This window comes from Stegodyphus dumicola, chromosome X1 (assembly GCF_044657685.1).
Source record: "Stegodyphus dumicola isolate Sdum_Otavi_A_Nest chromosome X1, ASM4465768v1".
In the NCBI taxonomy this organism is placed as follows: Eukaryota; Metazoa; Arthropoda; class Arachnida; order Araneae; family Eresidae; genus Stegodyphus; species Stegodyphus dumicola.
In genome coordinates, this window is record NC_140780.1 from 37,372,504 (window position 1) to 37,390,734 (window position 18,231).

The 18,231-nt window shown below is 34.3% G+C and overlaps 1 protein-coding gene across 1 annotated transcript in view; it reads right to left on the reverse strand.

Moving 5' to 3' along the window:
* Positions 1-18,231, reverse strand: part of LOC118182316 (uncharacterized) — a 224,627-nt gene that overhangs the window by 4,636 nt on the left and 201,760 nt on the right. Inside the window, exons 6-9 of the mRNA XM_035351660.2 lie at positions 7,107-7,586; positions 6,607-6,872; positions 4,107-4,187; positions 1,343-1,514 (exon numbers count right to left, since the gene is read on the reverse strand). Coding sequence (XP_035207551.1) covers positions 1,343-1,514; positions 4,107-4,187; positions 6,607-6,872; positions 7,107-7,586 — 999 coding nt within the window. The remainder of the gene's footprint in view (positions 1-1,342; positions 1,515-4,106; positions 4,188-6,606; positions 6,873-7,106; positions 7,587-18,231) is intronic.

The window sequence follows — 18,231 nt, forward strand, 5'->3', positions numbered from 1 at the left end:
CACGATATTGGCCTTGGATACAGGATCGGCTAAATTTTACATGCTTTTTCTCCGGTAGGCCAATTTGCGTAACTTCAGTATTTGAATCGTTGTCAGAAATACCTGCAAAGCTGTTACGGTGAGCAAAAGTAGAATCTTGCGCAGTCTTCTCTTGGAGTTTGATTTCTTCAGCTTCTCCCAGTACCTGAGAGCTGCAGTACCATTACCTTGCATGGTACGTGATGGCTTGTTTTTCCCTAGTGTACAACAATTTATGAATTTTAGAAGAGTAGAATCCATAGATTCTTGTCCCGTATTACTTAATGATTCATGAAATTCCATTTTTTCAGGCTTTGGAATTCAGTTTCAAGCATATCTTCCATCAACAGGACTTCTTGACAATGGCGAAGGATTTCTAAAGTTTCTTCAAATTCCTTTTGATTACACGCTTGGATTCCAACATCTGGTACAGCCTTTACAAGTTTGGCGAGGTCATGTCATTCTGCTTCAAAGGTTGGCAGATTGCGAAAAATGCTGTATTCTAGGTTACAATTGCTTGATCATACATGAAGAGCGCAACTCTAAGTAGGGATTGCAAATCTGAACAAGCATGCGAGCCCATGGTAACCACGAGGTAGGAACCTTCAGAGAGCAAGAATCATATGTCGCACAGCAAAGCATGCCAACGACCAAAAAGATGATTTCATAATCCTGACAAATTCTTTACTGCGCATGCACCGAAGAGATTCCAACAAAATTAATATTTTAATTGCAAGCTCATTCAAGATTTAAGACTCTCAAAAGATTCTCTGCAAAATTTTAAAGATTGTTAAATTAAGTTCTCAAGCAAGTTCATCCCAGCAAAAACTTCAATCTACACTAAATCAATACGCGCAAAGCAAGTGGGGTTTCAGTTTGCTACTGTAATTAATAAAGTAAACCAAAATTCTACTTACATGCCGGTGCTCCTGCATAAAGATTCCCGCGCCTTTATGCCAGGGCATAAAAGTATTAAAAAAACATTACTGGTTCTTTTTTAAGCTGGAAACTTATCTGAATAAAGCTGTAGATGGAATTTATACTAGAACACGCTTATGAAGGTTCGTGCCTTTTCGAACACAGACCAACTTAAATAAAGGTACAGACATCTTTATGACGAAGCAATGTTATAAAGGGGTTGCAACTAAAAGTGCTCACTCTTCGCAGTCGAACTATTCGTCGTTCATTGAGAATATAAACTGGCTACAATGGGCCCGCTTCTCTTCGTTTCGGTTACGAAATAATTTAGAAATCATCTTTATTTTTCATTCACCCTCGCACAAACTTCAAATATAAAAACTAAATATCATAAGTAAATAGATACCTTGATTTTATACCCTCGATTTGTCCGCATAATGAGATAATGAGCTGTTCCTGACTGATGAAAATCTCTTGGCACACGTAAAGTTAAGGCAAAGCACCCAGGCTTGCTTGAACTTTTTCGAACCATAAATGCTCCAACAGGTTCTTTTGCAAGTATTTCCAGAGTTATTTCTCTAAAATTAAAAAATTATTCATGTTTTTTAAATTATAATGATTACTTATACCATGACATGAATAAAGTTTCTCAACACCGGGAAGTTTTGCAGGTCATTAATTTATTATTTACTTTTATATGTTATAAGAAATGACATCCAAGTACCTGCCAAATCATTGTTCTAGAGGTTCATGAAATTCCCTTTTTAAGACATTAACTGTAATAAACTAATGCAAAAAAAGCAGCGTCTGCCAAACTTCTGCAGATAAGGAGGAGATATTTACCGGTTATACAAGCAGCACTATGCATTTTATTTAGAGAAAAATTTTGAACTAAATTCTAAAATTATATTTACTGCATACACATATATATTCTAGATAAGGTACTGAACTTAAAATTGTCACGAAAGACGCTTGCGGCAGCGGGGGGAGGGAGGGGGTCATGTAAGCATCCGGAATTGGTTATTCAAAATAAAACAGACGCTAACTTTTAATCTTTCAGTAAACGCTATGTTTAACAACAATTCAAACATCTATGTTTGATAATAATATTTTGACGCCTTTCAACAGTAACAAGATTATTTTATATAAAAGCTGCGCTTGAACAGCAGTTTCACTTTTAAAATTCTGGTTATTCATGTTTCCCACGCGGCTTTCGCATATAAATAAGGGAAAATACAATAATATAGTGCGCCTGCAGAAGATCGATCTTATTTACCTACTTGGAAAATTGTTATTCCTGGCAGTACGAAAATGTGTCAAACATTACCTAATAGTAAAAAGATGAAACTGCTTATCAAGTATTCTATACTCACATCTTCCGTAAATCGACATATATCAAAGGGATAATCACTTTCCTGCTACATATATTGAGGCTGCCAAAAAATAACGAAATGCAGAATTGCAATACTTCGCTGTCGACTTCCTTATGATGTACTGGGTAAAGACGGTACTAACGTGCATGATAAATTTTATTAAACTTGCCCTGGGCAGTAAAATTGATGTCGTGAGCCGGATACATCCTGCGGAACATCAGTTGATCACCCTGACAAAAAGGCATTAAATACCTGACAATAATGATACATTATCATGCTCAACAAAACTAGTATGACAAAATGTTGAAAAATGAAAGCAACTACACATTTCAGTCTGGACCTAATCTAAGCTCAACTACAGATTGATAAAACTGATTGGCAGAAGAACTACTATAAAAAATAATATGTTTTAAAAATTACAGTTTGTCAGTTCTTAATACACATGAACTAACATTTCCGGACATAAGTTCTGAAATGCAGATAAGTAAAATATTATCTGTGTCTTTTGCCATCCTATTAAAAATTCGCATGTCAAAGATTTCCTGTAATCTTATTACAAACACCTCTTATTACAAAATGAAAAAAAAAAATAACTTCTTTCTTCTACCTTCTAGAAATCGACATAAAAAATATAAATATTGCACAATTTTATTTGAAAAGTTTACATAACCAAAAACTGTAATACAGCAAGCAATAAAAAGTCAGCAAAAATGTTGAAAGGAATTCAATATTCCTTTCAACATAACATTGCGTTCACTGTTAAAATTATATAAATTATACTTTTAGTACAGATCATATATCATCAGCGTTCTCAGATATTTTTAGCCAGTGACACACCGTATCTGGCAATGTGCGACACAATATTTTATGTTTTTTTGGTATTTTCTTATTATAATATTCTCAATTACTATTTAATCGGGCCCTCTTTTACTGTGAAGTCAGTGAAACACAAACCACTGGTTTTCTGGTATTAATTTCCTACTCATTAAACCTCGTACAGCTGCTTCGGAAACATAAAAGTTCCCGAAGCAGCTGTGAGCTAGCTGCCTAGCAGTCAAGTTACTGTATAACGGGCTGAAGAACAAAGATCTAATTGTAAGAACAAAGATCAAACTTGCGAATTCTTCAGCAGTTTCTGTCCCGGTGTTTTAGCAGTACATTTTGAAATCACTTCTAGAAGGCAGATATTGTCTGTGTCTAAGCATTTAACAACTAGCCACTTCCATAATTGTCTGCCATACTTCTAACAAATGGCCAACAGCTCTTCATGTCAAAGATTCTCTCATATAGTAGACCATAAAAGAAAAGTCCTTGTGAATGAATACACACTAAAATCAAACCATAAACTGCACTCGTTCACGGTGAACCAAACCTTGTGCAAAATGCTTGCCAGGCCACTATATAGCCATAGACTGACAGAATTCGATTAGATGCTGATAATTAGATTTTGCTTTTCACTCATTTCCTGAAATAATGAATCATAATATTTGGTTGGTTCATGAACTGCCATTATTTTTACGTTATAAAAATCATTTTAAATACCAGAATATTTTATTGGAAGTACAAAAGTCAAAGATTTAGAGAAAACAATAGATGTTCTTGGTAACTGAAAGATTAAAAAATAGGATATTTGCTATCAAATTCCTAAATAAGTAAAATAATTTGTTTACGCCCACAGTTCATAACCAAGTCAACAAAATGATACGTTTTTGAACAGTATTTACATAAGAATCATTTACAAGGATATCGATTTCTTTGAAATACATTTAAAGACCTAATTTTCAAAATGCATTTTACCTTGGAATTCCAGCTTGATACCACGCTGCAGTCTTCAGAGCATCTTCTTCAGCATCATCGGGATTAGACAAAGAATCATGCCTAAATTTGAATTTAAAGAATGTGTTAGTATTTAAACAGCCAGTTATTTTATAATTTAAGCTTTTACTATAACTTCGCCTTTCCGTTTCATGACCAGAATGTAAATGAGGTTAGAAATTATATTAAAGCTAATGTTTTATGACTTTATAACGTAGCGTGTGTCTGTCTGCCTTTCGCGACACACTCTGTCACACACACACACACACACACACACACACACACAAAAAAAAAAGGGGGGGACTGTAGTCTGGTAAAAGATATGCAAGTGATTTAAATTTCGACGCCAGTGAGACTTGGGTAAGTCTCAGCGAATGTGTCGACTTGGATGGACGATACTGTGACTAGAGATGCCTCTGAGAAGTAACAGTTGTCGGACTTTGTGAAGGGGCGTATTATAGGACTCAGAGAAGCAGGTTGGTCGAACAGGCGTATCGGCCGTCACCTTGGTCGGAGTGATACGGTAGTTGCTCGGTGTTGGCGACAATCGATGACGGAAGTGATAGTCTACCGTCGCTGAGAGTCAAGGAGTGCCAGGAACACAAATAAACGCGAGGATCGCGCAATCGTAAGAGCAGCCACTTCCGTACCAACAGCGTCACTAGCATCGATTCGACGTGATTAACCACTTTCCAGACATCCGGTGGTATCAAGGGAAAACATTCGGAGACGACTGCCCGACGTCCATTAAGACGCCTGGCACTGACCCCACACCATAAGCACTGCCGATTGGATTTTTGCCGAACTCCGGCAAGCTGGAGTGTGACCGACTGGAGGCGTGTGATCCTCAGCGATGAATCCCGATTCAGTTTCAGTGCTGATGACCGCGTGTGGCCAGACCAGCGGTCCAATTCGGCATTTATTGTCGAGCGGCATACGCTATTTACACAAGCTGTGACAGTGTGGGGAGCGATTTGTTGGGCCACACGATCAACTCTAATTCTCCTTCAAGGCACTATGACGGGTCGCAATTACGTGGACGACATTTTAATGCCTGTTGTACTGCCTATACTATCAAGTCGCCCAGGTGCCATTTATCAGCAAAACAACGCTTGTCCACATATTGCGCAGCTCTCTCAACAATGTATATAACGTACGTACGTAAATTAAATGAGTACTCAAAAAAATAAATAAATAAAATAAAAATAATAAAATAAATTAATTAAATAAATAAATAAATAAATAAAAAACATTTTTGTTTACCATACCATTGTATTTATATAAGAGTCAAAGAAAATGAAGATTAATAACTGTAAATTTAGGTTATTGATACGACTGAGCAATTTACTTTTAACAGAAGATTTAATTATGCTTACATATTTCAGATTACATACAATTAAATTATGCACTGATGTGAATAATAAAATCCTAAATATTGCGACACCACTCCTATTATCAATGGAATTTTCTTTTTCTTTTCGCATTACCTGCATAAGATTTTCTGTTACGGTGATGGTAATTTTTCTATCATTCTGGTATAAAACAAACTTTATAAAATAAGGCACGGTTTATATTTATTATTATTACAATAAAATTATTCACACCGTTGTTTCTCTGAAAGATTGTTTCTCTGAAAGATTATGTCAAGACCGACGATGGGATTTAAAGAGAATCAGCTTACAGTGACTAAAATATTGTACAAAGAAGTGAGGAAAAGGAAGAAATTAGTTTAGAATATATAATTTCAAATATGGCAAAGCCTTAATAAACTTCAAACCTTCGAATAAACTTTTTTTTGGGAGGGGGGACTGACTAGCTTCTTAAATACAGGAAAAAAATCTTCTAAGGATGGCAATGAAATCTAAGGTACAATAAAACCTTCATGAAAAATGCTTCCCAACTAATAAAGAAGTTTTTCTTTCTTCTTACATTTTTGCATGGAATATTCCCATATTTTATATGAACAGTCAGTCATTCGTAAATTCAGTGTACATTTGTGCTCAATTTACGAATGTATGCCGCCGTCTTTTGTCTTTTTTATTTAATATCTGAATCTTTAATTTAGTTCTAAAACTTTGCAGACGTAGTGTGTACATGCTCATGTTCCTATACTTTTTATAATTTCAATAAATCATCTAAGAAAAAATTTTAAGGAACACCATATTTCTGAAAGCAACAAAAGTGTTTTTGAAAGGTTTCTGGAGTGATACACCATAGAGATATACAGTAAGAATTCTGAGTTTCACTTCAGACGACAAACTAAAATTAAATATGGTCAACAGGACCTTGGACACATGAAATTTAAGATTCTCAAACAGACAGCTTTCTTCTAACTACATTGCAACACAACTACCCTCCCCCTCCCCACATCCAAAAAAGAAAGGAAAAAACAATTTTAAAAATTAAAAACTTTAAACTGCAGAGGAATGCTGAATATGCACACGTTGAATAAGCAGACAAAGTGATATAAAATTTATGATACCTTTCAGGTGGTGGTGGCGGTGTAACGCTTGATCTACTGCATGCACAACAACTATGGCTGCTTCGTTTATTCTTAGAACAACTAGATGCTTCTGATCTCTCACTGAAGTTTGTTGTATCGGATAATGAGGATGATAATGATGGCATAGAATGATCACACGAAGACCTTGAAGATCTTTTGCTTTGATCTGTTGATGATTCTAGCGGACTTTCTTCATCAGTAGGGGGAGCGGTAGGGGTTTGATTGCTTGCTCCAAGTGAATATTTCTTTCAAAGAAAAAGAAGAAGGGGGAAACGTGAATAAATATATTAAGTAAAGAATCAGAAACTAATCGATACCAACCAGTTAAAAATCTGACGGGCTCAATTATCAAAAATATTTTACAAACAAATTAAAAATACATACAGACTGGCATATGAATGAAAATATGACATTTGGTTAAATATAGCATTCGGTTAATTACAACGTGCTTTAATACACGGAAAGAAACAATTTCTTACTTTATGATGTGAGAATCCATCTGCTTTACGACGACTGCTGGATTTTGAAATACGTAAAGTAGGAGCACCTTCCCATGCTGAACTTTTCCGTATGCAACCACCTGATGACGGTCGTGCAAGATCTTTACTGAAAGAATCATCCCCTGGAGTACTTTCTTGAACTACTTCAAGGTTTTTCAGCAGTGGAGGTTTGTCTTTCATTTGCTTGCAGGAATTTAAATCAGTAGGAGAGTTGTTTTCCTCACTGCTACTACAACCGCCTCCGTCACTGCTTCTGCAACTTCCTGAGGGCGACCATGAGCCCAAAGGTAAGTTTTGAGCTGCATGAGACCTCTTAGAACTCCGATGATTCATTGATGAATGCTGAGATGCCGAAGCTGAACATTCAGCAGCTGCAGGTGATAAAGCTCGACTGCTTAATTCTATTGCCTGATTGGCAATTGGATCATTGTGCTTAGTTTTACCAGCAAGTTTCTTAGCCTGTAAAAACAAAATTAAATCTTATGAACTTTATTCTCGGTGGTATTGAAAAAAAAAAGTATGCTCAGCACTTAGGATTTCAACAATTTTTAGGAAACACATTAGCAATAGGCAGATTTCATAAAAGAATTGAAAATGCTCAGAAAGTTCGGATCACTTTTATTATTTTTCAATACTCCCCCCCCCTTTACTAAAAAATACAGTATGACAGCATTCTTGTATGACTTTCGAAAACATAACACGCATAAAATTTCAAAAATATCACAAGTAATAGACTTAGCATGAATAACTAAATAATTTTAAAAAATAGAAGCTGAAAGCTATGAAACACGGTACTTTTACAAGATAATCTGATAAAGAACGAAATCTGTAAAACCATTTCCTCAGTCACCAAACAATTAACAGCAGAAAAGTTAACTGTATTCACTGCTCAGAACGTAACGTGTTTTCAGAACGTGACATGACGTCTCAGAACGTGACGTGTAACGTGAACATGTAATAAAAAAAAGTAATGAAATATTTGGTTATAAACATGAAGAATTATATTACAAGAAAAGTCTCCTGTATTAATATCCCACTCTTTATACTGAAATTAAAGATTAGCAAGTTAACGTTCATTCAAACTGCACTCTGGCTGAAAGCTTCATTTAATTACCTCGGTTACATTTCAGTTTTCGCTCTGTTTTGAACAGTAATTTCTATTTATCTTAAAAAGGATTTGTTAATCTCCGCTCATATTCATAAACTCTAAAGCTTGGAATTCTGAATTTAAATCAGTTAAAAGCCAGAATTTGCCCTGAAGGTCTATTAATTTCGTTTTGGCATTTTGTGTCGAAAACTTTAAAAAGCTATATCACTTTTCAAATCGCTGCTGCCATATATTATCGCCATGTCTTATATTTAAAGAAATTAAATAATGACGAATCTGCATAAATGAACGTATGTTTCTCGCATTGTGATTTAAAAAACTATACGATTTCAAAGCGAGCAATGGCAACACTATACGAAAAAAAAAAAAAATCTCCAGCGCGCGAGACTCCGTATCGGAAAGTCTAAAGATAGCTGATTTTAAAATTAATTTGCGATATTGCTGTTGAACTGAATTTTATAGTTTGATTACGTAGAACATGATATTTGATAAATAAAGGTAACACACAAAACGTTAAAAAAATAAAAATAAATAAATAAATAAAGCGCCTCTATAAACGTAATTTAAAACCCGAAACCTTTCAGACTTTTTTTTTTTTTTTCCTGTAACAAATTAAAACTAAAATTCAGTAATTTTAGTAAAATATAATTGGATGTAGCGGCTTAAAAAATCCTGATCAACGAAAAATAAAAAAGGTGAGTTAATATTAAATAAACGTTAAAAAATGGTTTCACTTGTGATAAACGAACATTATATTATTACATTCATATGAGTATTTTAAAAGGATGAAACTTATGAAGTAAAGCGTTAATACCAGCTGGAAATGTACAGTAGTAGCGAATAAATTCTGATAATCCTTATATTTAATTTTTCCTACTTAATGAACAATTATTCCTTTTCGAAAAAGAAATAAGAACCATGCTATTACGAGATCGTTGATAAGCACGAAAAGTCTAGTGTCGCCATCTGTTGGCCAGTGGATGCGTATTTTCAGTCGGAAATGCATTTCGGCCACCATTAACTTTTACAAGCGGTATATTTAGCAAAATAAAATTCAACGTTAATACGCACTTAAAAGTTTTTATAGTTTGCCAAAGAAACATACTGACTTAGCGTTCATAATAACTGAAAGCAAATTAAAGAACTATTGTGTTTTTTCAGATAATAACTTCCCCCCCCCTAGAAAATGCAAAGATACTTTTAAAATATGTGAAAATTTAAGCTGAAATTTCATTATTGCTTCGATCGAATCGATTTCATTTCTGTTGACTAATTTATGTTTCAGTCGTAATTCTTTTCACAAAATCCAGTTATGCTTGAACTTGCATACGTAGAGCCCAACCATTGCAGATAATGAACATCATTTTAAAACCGTTCCTCGCAAATCACCATGAATTTCGATAAGCTAAACAACCATTTCGTATGAACAACTAAAAAGGAAAGAGACTTCTAGTATTAAAAAATGTAGGATTCATTAAAATGAATGGAACTTCGTTAAATCACAACAAATTTTATAAACTCAATAATAACGGGGAGGGGAAAAATGAATACAGACAACAATTAATTGGAAATATGATACGATAATAAATAAGAGCAAATAATAATAAATAATTAGAAAAGGGTAAAAGGAAAAAAAATTAATACCCCCATTTTCGGGGAAAATTCTTTGACAAACCTAATAAGATATGGACACAGTTAAATAGCAAAAGCTTTCAGCTCCTACTAAAAATGAGAGGCTATCACTTTAACGCGTGGTTTATAACTATGGTAAACATGGACTTCATCTAAATTCCATACATTATTATGACATGAAAGGGCCTGGTAATTGTAGCTAATTCTGAGCCTAAAGGCATTTATCATTTATACAGCCTTTTAAATCAAGTGTACCTCTCAGAGGTACTGAGAGGTACACTGCGAACTGGCATCAGTCCTATAATTTTTCTTTAAAATTAAAACTATCCGCTTCTTAACTGAGGAATTTAAAAGCAATTTACCTATTAATAATCAAATCCTAACTTGAATTTTTAAAAACAGCATTTTTTATAATTCATACATTTATAATATACCTAACAGATAATTTTTATGAATATTTGCATAACTTTTGTTCCGAGGGAATATGAGTAGTGCCCCCGCATCCACCGATTAGTGGATCATGGTGATTCTCAATGATTCAGAAGACAACAATAATGATAACAATAATAAAGGACATGCTTTTATACGCTGATAACCATTAAAACTGCAACACCATGAAAGAAAGCAAATACAAAAAATATATTTATTGTACGTAAACAATATGGCATGAAGACAAAATGATTAAGTTTGTAAGCAGTTTTGGGGGTTTACAATGGTGCGAAATTAGTAGAAACAACTGCCACCCATGGCAGCTAAAACGGCCCTTACCCTGTTAGGCATGGAGTCAAGCTGGGCTTGGATGACAGAAACAGGCAACTCATTCCATGCTGCTTCAAGTCTACGCCACATTTAATCAACCATATTAGCAAGAGAAAAGTGCCGAGCCAGTCTCGCAGCAACCTATGACCAGGTGTTTTCAATGGGTGACAGATCTGGAGACCGCGAAGGCCAGGGCAGCAATCGAATACCCTGTGTATCGAGGAAAGTCAGAACACGATGTGGAACATGTGGTCTTGCATTATCTTGTTGGAATATGGCGTTCGGCAACCCTCGAAGGTAGGGCACAACCACTGAATGTAAGATATTAGAAATGTACCCATCTGTGTTTAAATTACTGTCGATCCGAACTAGAGAAGTGCTTGTCATGACCAAACCATCACACCAGGTGCAGGGTCCCTATGCCGATATCGAATGCAAGCAGGTGACATGCGCTCTCCTCAGAGCCTCCAGACACGTATACGGCCAACATTGCATGTAGAACCGGGACTCGTCTGAAAAGACGACATTGTGCCACTGTTGTATCCAGCTTTGTCGTTCGGCGCGCAATAGTCGCCGTATCTCTCTCTATGCCGCATTATCAAGGGAAGCGAAGTAATGATCGCCATGTTGATAGTCCACGCTGCTGCAAACACCGACGCACCATACGAACGGATAACTAGGCGTGCTGCAAAATTCCCATTTCTTGACTAATGGTCCTTGATGTGGTACGATTCTGCAGGGCTGATGCCCTCACAATATGTCTGTCCTCTCGGGTGTTAGTCATGGGAGAGCGATGAGATCTTGCGTGCCGTTTCGTATGACCCTCAGCAACCCATTGATTCCATATTCGCATGACTGTGGTTGAATGTCGACCATTGCCACGTGAGATATCACGAAACGATAATCCATACTCTCGATAGGCAACGATCCTGCTTCTATCGAATTCCAACACTTGTTGGTAAGCATTTCTTCTTATTATTCGAGGCATAACACGATATTCTGAGCAAACTCCAACTTTACAAAACGCTTTCCGAATGAAAAATCCGCTACGCAACTTGTCTTTTGTGCCATGATTCAGATATCATTTCCCTCCTGCGTCGTCTAAATGCGCTTGAATACTAATCATTTGCGTATCCGAACCTCTACTTCCTTTCACGTGATTTTGATGTTCGTCAGATCATTCCTTCCCGGTGTTGCAAATTTAAGCGTCAGCAGTGTAGTTTTCACGATGCTCTTTCGAACCATCAGTAACAGAATGGATAAGACCGCTGAAACGAACCACTGTCTCTCTAAAAGTCCTCCACGAAAGCAACCCTTTTTTACCGGTAGCTCTCGTGTGCTTTGCCTTCATTAAAATCAACCAAAACAGCAACCACGATGTCTTTGAATAAGTGTCGCTTAGATGTATAAATTGCTTCACTTCGCTCAAGCTAAGCTAATGGGCGAATAAAATAGTTTGTATTTAAAAACATATGCTTTCGCATATACATTTCAACGATGAGAAAGTGAAATAAGAATAAATTAATGAATAAACGCAATTACAATCCAAATAAATGATAAATAATGGAATAAATAAAAAATTTGGAATGAATAAAACTAAATGCATGCATTAGCTCCAAAACAGCCTTGATCTTTTCATTTTTCTTTCGGATCATTATTTTATTTGCCAAGTGTATAATTGTACATTCTTGGAACAGAGCGGGTATAATTATTGCCCTCAAGCCATTTTATAAAAGATATAATAACTTTTTATTCAAATGTAATAAAAACATAAGAGTACATTTTTAGGAATAAAACATTACCTACGCCATAGCTTTTCGCATATTCCATTATGATATAAAATTCTTTTAGATATAATTTTCACAGGGACATTTATGTCATAGCTAAGATTTTAAGAGTTCTTCCTTTTCACAATTAACAACAATACACAAAACAGAAAGAAGATAACGGTTCGATTCCAGTAATTACTTTTCATGACGGTCAAGAAACTAATGTGCCCGTCCGGATACATATATTTGAAATGAAATAATTAGCATCATTAGCAGCAAACGCTAATGGCTCTCGGAGAGAAAGAGAATGAATATCTTGAGTTCTAGGGCGACAAGGGAATGGAAGAGCTGGTTTGAATACCTTTTCCCCTATGCTTTCGGTTCAAATTAAAGACCGCAGTTGAAAATGATTTGACTTTTAAAATGACTTTTGAAGAAAACGATGACCTAATAAAACACTGCGAAAAAGGATCCATGGCGAAATGCTCCACGATTTGTCATTGAAATGGTTCAACTACTTCAGACACCTCTTTTAACTTTTTTGAATCGTAAATATAAGACAGAATTGTTTATGTATGGTCTACAAATAAAAGCTTAATTCAAAGTTCCATTTACTACATCATGATGATCGGGCTCCAAAGAATATCTTCTAAGAGCTGTTTCATAACCTTTCTTTTAAATCTGTTCCTGAAAAATCTGCACCAGTTTTAGAGACGCATTTAATTACTATCACTTCAGACTCATTACCCAACGTTAATTAGTAACCTACTTCTGCCTGACCTCTTATTCCACAGCCCCATTTCTTTTGGCCTTTCCTGAATGAATACTTATCACCGTATGGTTAGCTTTCCTTTGAATAATACGAAAAGATACATCTTTTTAGGTTTGACATTAATGCGAAACTTCAAGTATAAAAGTCATAAATATAGAACACCAAATTTAATTTTGCGCTTAGAACTGACGTGGGCGAATGTTTTCGTCTTAGTCCGCCAACCGTTTTGGGGTAAGAAACAGAAACCTGTCGAACTCTGAGGCAGCATCCTTTAAAACGGGTGACTGTATAAGCACGGCCGTTCGATCATAGTTGGAAGTATGTTATTAAGTGCATGTGTCATATCCAGAGCTTAAATTGCCCTGGAGCCCGGCTCCGGTACTTCTTAGTTTTTGGGACATATTCTAATTCTTGCCGGAGCGCACTGGAGACCTAAATAAGAAGGCTCCGACAATTTTTTATGTAACTGAACAATTATTTCAGTAAAAATTTGATCTAGAAAATTTTATTTTTAGCGATAAAATTATATAAAAACTCGCTTCTTGAATTTTAATTTATCTCTTTACATTTTATTTAATTTTAATTACTTTAATCTTTAATTATATTAATAAATTAATTATGAATTAATTAAACAATAATTAATAAACCTTGATTTTTAATACAAATTAAATCATTGTTAATTAATTTGTTACTCATTAACTATTTAATTTTTAAAGATTTTAACATTTATTTTATTTATTTATTTATTTTATTTATTTATTTTATTACGGTCTTCCATAGGGCTCCGGCATTTCTATTTTTAGAAATTATGCCCTGGTCATATCAATGTAGTACTTACATTGTCACCTGTACAACAGTCAAGTTTAATTCGAACGAACCTTTTACAATTAGATTCTTAGGATATAATAAGTGTATTTATTATTAATTTATTATCATTTTGTATAGATTACAATAGTTTCACTGATGAAACGGAATTTAAAATCATACGAAACTAGAGAAAGTATGATTTTCTGCTCCTTTTACAGACTAGAATGAAACGGCGAAACATTGCCCAAATCTGATCTATAAATACAACATTCGTTTAAAAAGAAAACTGCGCACACACAAATCGAAACTGGTACGGGGTTCGTACGCACGTTTACACACAAAAAGGGTTTCACTGTTGCCACATTTTAGAGTACGCCACATTTTACAGTACATTACATTGTACTGTAAAATGTGGCATACATTGTAGTATGAATAGTAGTAGCTTACATTGTAGAGACACATTGTAGCTACAATGTAGTAGCTTACATTGTAGAGACATTAGTTATTTTGGAGGCAAGAGAGATGAAAAATTAGCAACGCCTTCGCCGGGAATCGAACCACGGCCCTCTGGAATACCGGCCCAGCGTGCAGAACCACTACACTACGAAGGCACGCTAGGAAAGCGGGAGAATAACCTTATAACATATATTTCATATTTTAAAATTGTAAGCAGTATATTTGTGCACTTAAGGAACGGAAAAATAGGCTTTGAAGGCCTTTTTAAAACAGTTTTTTTCATCTTTGTTACATACTATTTAAAAAAAAAAAAAAAAAAAAACAAGCTAGTCAAATAACTTAGCATTGTTCCTGGTTCAATACGAATAAAATGCAAATCCCATTTACAGACTAAAACGCAAATCATATAAAATAAAACGAATAAAGTTTGCTGCTATGGAAATTTTTGTTTACTAACCAAAGCTATAAGGCCACGATAAATGAGTTCAGTTTAAAAAGTTTGCTTTTTTTCTAATCTCCACATATTTCATATAACTGATGAACAATGGAAAGGGGAAAAACCTTAAGATAATCTATCTATCATCACAATTACGCATATTTCTCAAAACAGAAACGAAAATTATTCGAGAAAACTTTTAGAAAAGAAAACTAGATTAAGCAGGACATATAAACTAGCAAATTACCACATACGTAGCCTTCCTATAAAGTACCAAGATGGAAAGTGCTCACGGAAACACATCATTAGAAACCAGACAAGGGGATTTAACTAAATAAAATTATTATTTTCCAGACAAGTTTTCAATAAGCATTCATTTTCTAGGAATACGCAACTTTATAATATGCATATGAAAATAACAAAAAAGCATTTATTTGAATAAATCAGCACTATAATACTCCCGTCTAACAAAAATAATCATTCCATGGATTTCGTAACATAGCATGCTTGTATCTATCTATCTAATATATATATATATATATAAGATAAAAATACGTAAATCAAAATTATAATATAAATTATCAATAGCCCTATAATTCCTCATTTTAACTTGGGTATTTTCCCTCCTTATTCCAAAAATAGTAATAACTTTTTCTGAACTGCATCGGTTTTAGCCTATGCCTTTTTCTTAACAATGATGGCGTAGCTAATTCGGAACTAAACATTTTGAGAACCGAAAAATTTCCCTACATAATCATTCATACTGGATAGCTACGCACTTGCTTTCTGCACCTCGAAGGCTACGTCCCTAAGCCGAAGGATGCTTTAACCCAGGATGTAAAGTTACCCCGGACCGAACTACCAGTGTTCAGCGATTTTACTGCTCGGCTGCTGGTGGGCTAAGACGCGTTTGTACATGCGATCGAAGGTCGTGGGCGGCTCCCACTTGATGTTACGCACGCCGCGTACAGCCATGAAACAGGACATAGGAAGCAGGCCAAATGCTGACTTGTTTCGGACTTCCCAAAAAGTTTCCAAAAATCTAAAACAAACCAATTATTAATTTTTAGAAGTTTAATACACATGAATGAATTTGTAGCTTCATTGTGAAACTTTGGGAGGTTGGTTTGGTTTATCTAATTATGGCAAAGCACTCGAGAGCTCTCTGCCTAAGGAAAGGACGCCTTCATGGAGGACTTTCTAAGAAAAACTGGCTCGTATACTCCTTACACGTGAGAAATTTTGTCAAAAGGATTTTTTTGTTACTGAAAATATCTAAATTTTAAGCTATAAAATAATACATATGAATGACTATTTTAGCTATATCAAAACGTAGCAAGCTTCTCTAAACTTCTCTACATTTTTTCTGTAATTACAAAAAAAAAAAAAAAAAAAAAAAAAAAATCCAATCTTTCTTTGCTTCTTTGCGATTACAATACGACGTTAGTTAGTGTCAACTGTGAGACATTAGAAATATATTTACTATTTTATTGTAAGAATTAAAATGTTGATTGTTGAGATAGTTGAGAAACTATAAAATCTCCATATTATTAAAAAGATAATTTTAAAAAAATAATTCAGCCTCCACTCGATATTTATTTTACTCGCACATTTTTAAAAAATTGCTAGGGTTCATTAATATTAGTTCATGCAAAAGTCAATGAAATGAAAGTTTTCTACTGAAATCAGAGCCAAACTAAGGCAAAATTTTTGAACTTATTAAAATAAATTTGTTATGTCTTGTATCTAATAAAGGTTACTTTACCTAAATTGTTATTATAAAAGCAATAAATTATTTCAAATTAAGCAATAAAGGTATATATATATATATATATATATATATATATATATATATCAAAATTTATATCAATGTCATGAAATTTTAGAATTTAAACATGCATTTCATGTGATTCAGAAAGCCTCTATATGAATTCCGATTAAACATTTACCATGAAGCCATGAATTCATTTTATTCTGAAATCAAATCTACTAAATCGTTGGCAAGGCACGCAAGGTTGCTCATTCTGTTTAATGTGTAGTTCTAGAGCATAATATTTCTCATAAAAAAACTCATTTTATTTTTGAGATAAGCTGTACAATGCTTAGTTTTGTTCCCAAACGAAAAAGAAAAATGTGTTAATTTATAAGATAGTGAGAATAGCATTACTACCTTAACCTTTGAATATATATCAATGCAGCCCAGCTAAAAATTGAAAGGTGTAATTATTTTCACATGTATTCTTTCTCTAGGTAGAATATATGATAAAAATTTACTTTCAGTCAGATTCGCACTAAGCAATGTCGATTAAGATTTAGCCTACCAAGCGTATTTTTTCCTATATAGGTATAATACTCGTTAATAGCAATAACATCAATAATTACGGGCCCACCAGCGGCCGAGCGGTAAAGTCGCTGAACACTGGTAGTTCGGTCCCAGGTTCGAATCCCGCGAACGGGCTGGCTGCATGGGCGCTTTCGTGGATTTCCCCATGTGTAACGTGTATACGAGCCAGTTTCCCTTAGAAAGTCCTCCACGAAGGCATCCCTTCTCTTAGGCAGATAGCCCTCGAGGCTTTGCCATAATCACACACACACACATCAATAATTACGATTTCATATCATAATGTCTGAAATTCGCGGCTGTTCACTTACGTGTGTGACCAGCTGAAAGGATTATTTTTGGCAATTTTTTCCTTAAATACTTTTAAATAGCGAATTTATAACATTAAAAAGCAAAATTTTCTGAATAAATCGAGTCTTCACATTAAAATGTCCTAACATTTAAAACCGAATGCAGTGAACTACAGTCAACAATGTTGAAAATACCCGCGTTTCATTTATATGCTTTTCCTCGCATCATTATATACAAACGTATAAATATTTCAGATGCAACATTTCTTGGTTTAATACATGGAGACTTAATTTTAAAAAAACTGACATTGAACATAAATTTAAATAAAAAAAATTAACTATTTTTATATTTTCTAGGAAAAATCACGAATTATTATAACTTCAATATATAAATACTGTTAACTTACTAGATAAAATTACTTAATATGAAGGAAAAGGAATCACATATCTTTATGAATTGCAACTGCAGGAATACTTTAACAAAATGTAGATGTAGTTAAAAAATGTAATGTATATTTACAAATGTACATTGTAAATACACAATGTAGTCAAGTAAATCTGTGTTAACAAATACTAAATATGAATGCTAAATTCTCTAGCAGCTATTAAGGTGACAAATTTTTATAAACCCACTTATATTTTGCATTAAAGATAGAGACTTGAAACTTAATGTTTTAATACTGTGTTTCAATTTGACTAAGGGCAGAAGAAATATACTTTAAAAAATTCATAAT